At 44.0% G+C, this 9,798-nt stretch overlaps 1 protein-coding gene across 1 annotated transcript; it reads left to right on the top strand.

The window, feature by feature from the left end:
• Nucleotides 1–408: 408 nt before the first annotated feature.
• LOC137768618 (GTPase IMAP family member 4-like) lies at nt 409–7,499 on the top strand. The gene is made up of 4 exons (XM_068550165.1): nt 409–424; nt 2,116–2,214; nt 3,297–3,350; nt 5,815–7,499. Exons 3-4 carry the CDS (start codon nt 3,311–3,313, stop codon nt 6,738–6,740), a joined length of 966 nt encoding a protein of 321 aa, XP_068406266.1. The 5' UTR covers nt 409–424; nt 2,116–2,214; nt 3,297–3,310; the 3' UTR covers nt 6,741–7,499.
• Nucleotides 7,500–9,798: the final 2,299 nt, after the last annotated feature.

The raw sequence follows: 9,798 nt of genomic DNA, 5'->3' as shown, positions 1-9,798 counted from the left end.
TGGTTTTGACCCAGTAGTTTTTTCTCAAACTTCACGGCGTGATCCACATTTCGGCCCTCCCTATAGAGTCTTTGCGTGGTCTGATATGGTAGCAACTATGCAGATGTGACTATTTAACTTTAAATTAATCAAAATGGAATAAAATTAAATATTCAATTCTTCAATCACACTCATCACATTTCATGAGCTCAGTAGCCCATGTGGCTCAGGGCTACCATACTGAACCACACAAAACAATCTCATCATTGCAGAAAGTTCTGGCACTGCTAGGTGATAAGGTGGGCAGATCTCTTGCATAAGCATGTTTGGATAGCTCCTCCCCTCACTTCCTCTCTCCTCTTCCTTCTTGATAGCTTAGTGTCGCCTCCTGGTTTAGCATTGCTTTCAAAGTTAGAGAAAGGAGCAGGACCCAGATTTTTTTTAGGTAAGGGAATAGGGGTGTTTGTGGGAGTGGGAAGAGAGGGAGGGAAATGTGTGATTTGGTGGAGGGGGGACTTCTCTTCTGGATCTATATCTTAAAACTCCCTGCAAACTTGCTCTCAGAATATATTTCTCATTGGTTCCTGTCTCCTGTCTTTGCTGATTTTAGGCAGTAATCTGTTTTGAAGGCTGAGTCCTACAAATTGATAACTCTTTCAGCAGTCACTGCTCAGAGGATACTTGTAGGAATAAATGATTGTTTTCACCATTGATAGAATTTATAAGTAAAGTTGAAGCTTTCAGGGTTTGTGTTGGCTGAGCAGACAGAATTAGCTGTGTGGGGAGCTGGTGGTGAAAAGAGCACAAGGAGATGTAAGAGGTGCAGGTCAGCAGCCCCGTGTCCCAAAGCCAGCACGCGGTTAGGATCAGAGACTCTGTTACCCAGTTAACGATCTGCTCAGAGCTGCCCCTTTGGACCTGCCTCCTCAGGAACAGTCCCGTCGTGGGCTTCACCCAGAGATGGGGAACGGGAACTTTTAGGAGATAGGAGGAGGGAGATGCCAACCCGTGTTACTGTCTACAGTTCAGGAGAAGCTGGGGATCGATGGATGCTTCTTCCTTAGGCGGTAGGAGGAGAACTCAGCCATCCAGTGTCAGGATGGAGAGAAGTTCAGTCCTCTGGTTGTACATCAGAATCAGGAGAAAGAGAACAGCATTAAAGAATGCCGAAGAGAAAGTCCACAGACTGAATGGAAACACCCTTCTTAAGAATGGTGTTTAAGAAACACCCCAAACCTTTTCTTTTCCTATTTCTGGTATCTGACTCCTTCTCCTAAAATCAGTCACCAACATCAGCTTTGTGACCAAAGCTGATTTTTAATAATTCTGTGATTTCTCCTCCCAGTTTACAAGAAGCTGCTTTCTACTCCTTATTCCTAATCCACTTTCAAAAGAAGTGCCTGTCTTTCTAACGGTGTTTGAAATTTGTATTTGTTGGCTTCCTATCAGATAGGCTTTCTTTAACAACTAGCACTTCAGCCTGTCCTACTTAAAATCTGATCTGCTAAGAGTTCTTCAAATGGCTTTCTCCGTTGCCCAACGTTAGTAGGTAACAATGAAAGAAAACCTTTAAAACATAGTACCGTGTTTCAAGGACGCTAGGTGTTGTTAATGAGGAAAGGATAGGGGACTTCCCTGGTGGCACAGTGGTTAAGAATCTGCCTGCCAATGCAGGGGACACAGGTTCGATCCCTGGTCCGAGAAGATCCCACAGGCCATGGGGCAACTAAACCCGTGTGCCACCACTACAAAGCCTGAGCTCTAGAGCCCATGAGCCACAACTACTGAGCCCACGTGCCACAGCTACTGAAGCACACGTGCCTAGAGCCTGTGCTCTGCAACAAGCGAAGCCCCTGCAATGAGAAGCCCGCGCACTGCAGTGAAGAGTAGCCCCCACTCACCGCAACTAGAGAAAGCCCGCACACAGCAATGAAGACCCAATGCAGCCAAAAAATAAATTAATTAGTTTAAAAAATAATAAGGAAATGATCATCTTTTTCACAAGACAGATTGGGCTGGACATAAAGCTCAATCAGAGAGGAGGCAAGAATCAGGGAGATTTTTTAAAATCAATTCATTTATTTAATAAATATTTATTGAGATCCATGCTTTGTCCAATATTGTGCTTGTCCCTAGGGAATAACGGGGCACACAAGACACAGACGGTTCACCATCACAAAGCTTACAGTCTACGAGGAGACAGTAAAAAAATCAGACGAACAACTTCCTATTGTGGTACGTATTCTATAGAAACCCTTGGAGTGTGGCTAGCACAAACTCCACACCAGAGCTAACTTGTTGGTTGGTGATGAGGGTGGAGAAGCCCTCTCTGGAGAAATAACAGAATACTGAAGCCTCAGGGCTGAGAAGGAATGAGTTGGGCATTGGAAGGGTGTGGGAGTGCTCCAGGGAGGGGGAAATATTCCCCAAGGGTCTAGGAGCTGGAGGGAGCTTAGAGGATTCAGGGGACGTTGAGGAGGCCAGTATGGTTCAAGCCTTTTGAAAGAGAGAGAGAGAGTAATTGAGCATGCAGGGCCTTTTGGACCATTCCAAGGGTTTTCAACTATTTGAACAATAAAAAGCAAAAGGAATCCATTAAAGAATTGAAACACGGGAAAAAAATCAAATTTCAGTTTTAAAAAGGCATCTGACTATTGAGTGGAGAAGGGATTGAAGAGGCAATATCAGTTGGGAGCCTATTACATTGCAATCAAATGACAGTGCGTTGGATTAACATGGAGATGGGGAGAAATGGAGAATTTTGCATTTTTTGGAAGTAAAATCAATAGGATTTGGTGCCAGACTGATGAGCAAGTGAGGAAAGAAGCGTTGTGGAGGACCCCAAGATTCTGCGTGAGCCATTTGGTGGTGCCCTTTACTGAAATGGGGACCAGGCTGGGGATGGAGGTCAAGGGTTCCATTTTGTCTGAGTTCTGTGTGAGATGCCCATAAAATTGCCAACTGGAGAAGTTGAATGGGATTTAAAAGTTTGGAACTCTGAGAAGGGTCTAGGCTGCAGGCTACATATAAATGGCATTCAAAGCAATCATTCACTGAATAGAGTGGGGAAGGGCACCCAGAACCAGTGCCAAGGAAGACCCTGAAGCACTTACATTTGTGTAAAGAAAAATGAACAATCTGAAAATGAGACTGAAAACAGAGAATGGAGAAGTATTGGGAAATAGAGGAAGAGAAACTGAGTAGCAAGCAAGTTTATGAAAAAAAAAGAAACTGTTGGTTACATGAGGATAACATTTCCAGTTTCCAGTTACTCTCCACTTCCCTGAAATGACATAGTTATTTTTCTTTATTTCCAGGAATTCAAAGTACAATGGCGGCCCATTACCCCAGCAACTCCAGGACCAGCCACGGTGAGAGGCTGCTCGGGGCTAGGCAGGCCAGGCTTGGGGGAGGAGGGCCGGGGCTCTCCTGTCCCGTCAGCCAGTCCCCATCTGCGCGAGAGCAAAACATTTCCAACCACATTTCTTATTTTCCCTTCATTTACTCTGCTCTCTCATTTCTCTCGACCCTCTACGGCTTCTCCTTGTGATGTAGCTTAACAGCTAAGAGGAAGAGAGCTAGAATCTCCTGATTGATATGGGCTTGATGAGGTTTCTTGTGTGCTACTTCCTACAGCGTGGACACACCAGAACAGCGGGTTGTAGCCTCCCTGGTGGTTTCTCTGCCCCTCTCTTCAGCCCAAGAGAGGATTGGGAAGGAGGAACATGGGCATAATTAATTCCTCATTCAGGTCCCTAATTTCCCTGTTGCTGGTGGCCTCACTATAACCAACAAATTCAACAGACTGATCACTCCGTTCCTCACATAACCCTCCCTCTACTCCCTTATCCATAGAAATTGATTGTATCGTTTGAGCTTTTGCTGGTTTAGCAAACCACCACACAATTTAGGAGCCTAAAACAACGACCGTTTAGTTGGCTCTTGGTTTTGTGGGTTAGTTGGGCAGTCTTTGGGTCTGGATCAACTTGGCTAATCTCAGCCAGACTCACTCATGCATGTGTGGTAGGCTGGTGGTTCAGGATGCAACTGGATAATCTCGGCTAGCCTCATAGACACGTCTGGCAGTCAGCAAGCTCTTGGGCAGACCAGGGGGACAGGGATAACCGGCCCTTGTGTCTCTCATCCAGTAGGCTAGTCCAAGGCAGTTGTAAGGTTCCGAAAAGCAGAAAGAGAAGGCAAACTACAATAAGTCAGCACTTCTGGAGTCTCTGCTTGATCATGTTTTCACGACCTTACTGTCCAAAGCAAGTCACATGGCCCAGTCAGATTCAAGGGTTGGAGAAACGGACTCAGCATCTTGATGAGAGTAGCTGCAAATCCACATTCCCAAGAGGCATGAGTACAGAGAGGGAATAATTCATGGCTGTGTTTGCCATCTATCATAGATTGCCATCCATTTGCTGTCAACATTGGCCAATTTTTGCAGTGTTGGCACTGGCCTTTGGTGCCTTTTTATCTCGCCAGCCATGATTTTCCTACTCCCTGTCTCTAAGGTCAACCAATGCCCTCAGAATATCCTATAGTTGGCATCTTCCATTGTGATGCTAACTAAATAATAGTCTGAACTCCCATCCACATTTTTCCTTAGGTAATCTTAGCCATCCTGTATCCAGTGTTCTCAGCTTTGGGAAATTTACTTCTTTCACCCCAGGATTCTGGTTATCAAATGTGAGAAACTCTGCCTTAGGGATCCAGAGATGAGCAAAAGCTTCACCATAAAGTGTGTGCGAGATGGGGATGAACTACAGATTTTGTGGAAGCCAGAGCGGGAGGTTCTGCAATTTCCCTCTTCTGTTTGAGTGATATTTTTAAAAGATTATTCCACTTTACAGAACAGACTGAAAGGGCCAAAGCGGAAGTAGAAAGACCAGTTAGGAGACTACTGAAGCATGGATGGGGATATAACTTGGGCTAGTATGATGATCTTCAAAATAGAGAGAAGCGAACAGATTTGGAGCCAAGAGAACCAGCTGATGGGTTGGATATGGAAAGAAGGGGAGAGAGAGGAGTCAAGGGTGACGCCTAGATTTTTAGCCTGAGAAACTAAAACATCATCTGTTTAGTTGGCTCTTGGTTTTGGGGTGATAGCCCTGAAAACCAATTGGGGTTTGTAACAGTGTCTATGAGGTTGTAAGCGGGATAATGTATGCATTGTCTCAAAGCAGAAATAGGTAGTTATAACACAGGATTCCTCATGCAGGAATCAGTCTTACATTCAAGGGCCGGCTGGCAGGGTCTGTCTTCTCGGGAAAACAGCCTCTCAAACGTGATTGCCAGTTGTCTTCCCACCGGTCCCGGGTCTATGCCTAACAAATCGGGCAGACTTTGACCTTATAGGCACCTTAAAGAGATATGCAGAGACTTGCTGAATACAAACACAGGAAGAGCTATTAGATGATTTGGTTTGTAACTTAAGGTTTCAGTTGCTGTGCTCTGCTGCTCGGATATTAACTTAGAACTTTCCTGGGAAGTAAAATATGCAACGTCAATTTTGTGTTACTTCCTATGTTATCTTATGAGGACCAGCTACCAGTAGCAGCTCAGAGTTCTCTTCTTAACCATTTTGTTTCCTCCTCTGTGGGCTACTTACCTACGCAAGGTCACAGTAAGAAGCGCAAGGGGATGCTGAAAATTACCTGGGTGGTCCTCGAATACTGCAAGAGGAGCACGAGCCCAGAGGGCTCTCTAGAGACATCCCTTGAGTGCAGAGGACCCTAGCAGGCAACAGAGAAAGGCACCAGTGGGCAGGGGACTTGCAGGGGAGACAGCTGAAGTTCCTTCTAACGCTACGACTTTTATTTCCTGTTGTGCCAGGGCTTGGAAACCAAGAGCCCAGAGATTCACAACTGAGACTCGTCTTAGTGGGTAAGACTGGGGCAGGAAAAAGTGCAACAGGAAACAGCATCCTCGGAAAGAAAATGTTTCCTTCTGGCTTTTCCGCAGTATCCATCACCAGGTCCTGTAAGAAAGGAAACAGCACCTGGAAGGGGAGGGAAGTTGTCGTGGTGGATACACCTGGCATCTTTGACACAGAGGTACAGGATGCTGACACTTGCAAGGAGATTGCTCGCTGCATGGCCCTGACCTCGCCAGGGCCTCATGCTCTGCTCCTCGTCATCCCGCTGGGCCGTTACACGCCGGAAGACCACAGAGCCACGGAAAAGATCCTGAAAATGTTTGGAGAGAGAGCTAGGAGACACATGATCCTCTTATTCACCCGGAAAGATGACTTGGAAGGCATCGATTTCTGTGACTACTTAAAGGAAGCTCCAAAAGGCATTCAAGAGCTGATGGGCATGTTCGGAGATCGCTACTGTGTGTTCAACAACAGGGCGGCAGGAGCTGCGCAGGAGGACCAGAGGGAGCAGCTGCTGGTCCTGGTCCAGCGCGTGGTCGCAGAGTGCAAAGGCAGATGCTTCACGAACAACAGGTACCAAAAGGCTGAGGAGGAGATTCAGAAACAAATCCGAGTGATGCAAGAAAATTACAGAGCAGAGCTAGAGAGACAGAAAGCGCAGATAAGACAGGAGTATGAAGAGAAAATCAGAACGCTGGAGGATGAACTAGAACAGCAAAAGCAAGTGATGTGCATGAGGAGGGAATTGGCAGAAAGGGAGGCTCTCTGTGCTACAAGGCAGCAAAATGCCAGAGACGAAGTTGAGAATCAGAGCGGGATAGTTGAATTCATCTTAGGCTTGTTGGAGATTGTTTCCTTTGTTTTCTCTCTGTTTGAGGATTAGACATTAAGATTAAACTTCAGGAAAATGTGTCTATACTTCCTGCATATGTTCAGCTGGCCCTGCCCCATATAAGTCAGAGCATTCTCATTTTTCTGTCTCTCAGACTCTCAGGACTCAGGAGAGTAAAGTTCACTGTTGGCAATTGGTATATGTTTGATTGATTTAACAGGGGAGGGGCAAGTTCTCAATGTGTGAAACTCCAAAGCACAACGTATTGATGCTCCCTAACTGGTGAATTCTTTCTCAGAGACACAGAGAGAAGGAATGCAGGAGACCAAAGAAGATGACCCCAAGCTTTCTCTGTTTATCCCTAGTAAATGTTTCTCCTCTAGATTCTTTCTAGATTGGTAGGTAATCTCCCCCTGTGGCTTCCTCTCACTTATTTTACCCTCAGGACCACAGTGATCATCTTAACCTTATAGTTTATGAGAAAGATCAGTTCTTTGCATTAGTTAAGCTTATAGATGGAGATGTTTATAGAATTCTTTGTAGATGATTGGAAATTTGTTTACTTACAATTTTACGGAAGGACTCAAATTGTTCCTTATCTTCTGCCCATTGATGAACAAAGAGTTGTCTGGAAGATAGAGCTTTCAGAACTCAACTATGTGAAATGCGAGAAAGAGTGAAAGATAGAGATTCAACAGATAAGAGAACAATGTTTGGTATATTCAGATGTATCTGTAGAAACTCTTTGACCAACACCAACCAATTTGCTGAATAACAAGTTCTCTCCTTTTCTTGTGAAACTAACTGCTATCCCACCCAATTGAATTGTTTGCTTATTGTTATTGTAATAAAACTGTTCTGTTCTCTCATATTTGTACAAAATGGAATCTGTTTTTTTTTGTTTTTGCTTTTGTTTTTTGGAAAATACTACCACTACTTCTTCTAAGAGCACAGGGATGAATTATAGTCTTTTGTAAAAGTTCAAGATGATTTTGGAGGTAGTCTTGGTCTACCCTCTAGACTTCTCCCCTTCTCCTTTTCCCTGGAAGGTTTGAGCCACATTCTCAACACCTCTGACAGTCAAAGACTACATTGCCCTTGGAGTCATTCATTATGTGTTGATAGAAATTACACGTGACCTACGTTTCTGAGACCTTTGTGGCTTTCCTGCTGCAACAATTCTTTTAAATACGTGGATAAAAATAGCTAAGACCCTATCCCTTTTATACTATTCTACTGAGTACTCTTCACCTAATAATTTCTAGCCTTCCCCAAAGCACTTTTCCATGTTCTACCAACGTGTTCTGGTGGTCATATGTGACCTACGCCAACTCTCCTTGTTCTGTCACCTTAAAATCGTCTTCTCCATGCCCTAACCCATTTTGCTCAAACTAGGGCATATGTCTCTCCATGATTTCCCCCAAACACAAAGGAGTTTAGACTGTACATTTAATAAAAGTTAACAAAGGCTCAAGGGTATGAGAAGCCCCGTGCAAAGAAGCACATGACTCCTTTAGAGGTAGTCACTCTGAGTAGAGAGATTTGGTTTCACTCTGCAGAAGGTGGGCGATCTCTGTCTCTACTGTTTTCATCATTGGCGATATGAATTTAACGTGCTATTGTATTACAATCTTCTATTAACAAATATTTAACCAAAGAACCATATACACCTCCCAAGAAAAAGTAAATACAGAATTAATACAAAGAAAATTCTAACGCCAGTGGTTATTTTCTGTGTAAATGCATTCAATTATTCTTACCCTTGCCTCCGGGTTAATGCTGTAGATGAGACAAAGAAAATGGTTTTGCTCTTGAGTAGCAGTTAGGAAATGAGAAGCCCATGTGACATATCCTGAGAGCAGTTTTGCCTATTTGCCTCCCAGGGCAGAAGGCAGAGAGATTAATGATACTATGCATTGTGATTAATACAATAGAAGAATGAAGCATGTTCTCTTCTCTCACAACTTCTGGGAGTTCATACCTATTCATCTATTTATTATCATTCATTGGTTGTTTGTACTTGGTGGCAGGTTTTATAGGAGACACTGAGAATCTAGAGATGAGTAAAACAAAGTCCCTTTTGAGACTGGCTTCATTCACTTAGCATAATGATTTTGAGAATCATTCAAGTTGTGTGTACCAACAGCTTGTTCTCCTTTGTTGCTGACAAGTATTCCATCTTATGGATGTACCACAGTGTATCACTTCTCCTTGACTTATTCTTAGGCCCCTAATTGATTGCTCTTGTCAAATTGCATTTGCTAACACCTCCATTATAATGTTGACTGGTAGTGGGTGGGTATGCTTGCTTGCTTCCTGGATATGCCTTCAGTGTTTCCCAGTTAGGTAAGTGAGATAGCTGCTGAACTACAGTAGTACGTGTATTTGTGTGTGTGCGTGTGCGCGCATGTGTGTGCGTAATCATGTTAAGCAAGGATCCCCCAATCACTATTTTCTTGAGGGTTGTTATCATGAATGGCTGTTGAATTTCATTGAAGGCTTTTAAAAAATCATCCATGGGGGCTTCCGTGGTGGCGCGGTGGTTGGGAGTCTGCCTGCCAATGCAGGGGACACGGGTTCGAGCCCTGGTCTGGGAGGATCCCACATGCCGCGGAGCAACTAGGCCCGTGAGCCACAACTACTGAGCCTGCGCGTCTGGAGCCTGTGCTACGCAACAAGAGAGGCCGCGACAGTGAGAGGCCCGCGCACCGCGATGAAGAGTGGCCCCCGCTCGCCACAACTAGAGAAAGCCCTCGCACAGAAACGAAGACCCAACACAGCCAAAAATAAATAAATAAATAAATAAAAAGAAAAAATACAGCCATTTGCTTATGACTTTAAAAAAAAAAAAATCATACATGAGAATTTTCATGGTGAATGATATGAATAGATTTCCCAATATCGAACCAATTTTTCATTTCTGTTTTCTATCCCTCTTGGCCATGATGTATCACATTCTTAATGTGGTGTTGGCACCTATTTGTTAATATTTTATTTAGTATTTTTGTGTTGAAGTCACAAGAGATATTGCTCTACAGTTTTATCTTTTTGTACCATCATTATCAGACTTAAGTATCAATGTTATATTTGTTTTCAAAAAGCAATTAGG

This window comes from Eschrichtius robustus, chromosome 8, assembly GCF_028021215.1.
Source record: "Eschrichtius robustus isolate mEscRob2 chromosome 8, mEscRob2.pri, whole genome shotgun sequence".
NCBI classification, from domain to species: domain Eukaryota; kingdom Metazoa; phylum Chordata; class Mammalia; order Artiodactyla; family Eschrichtiidae; genus Eschrichtius; species Eschrichtius robustus.
The sequence above is the reverse complement of the archived record's forward strand: the minus strand, read 5'-3'. Positions and strand labels throughout refer to the sequence as shown.

Bases quoted from the DNA above. Each gene is read 5' to 3' on its own strand.
- LOC137768618 (XM_068550165.1), top strand. From the start codon at position 3,311: ATGGCGGCCCATTACCCCAGCAACTCCAGGACCAGCCACG. The intron at 3,351-5,814 runs GTGAGAGGCTGC...CTGTTGTGCCAG, and splicing joins CAACTCCAGGACCAGCCACG to GGCTTGGAAACCAAGAGCCC.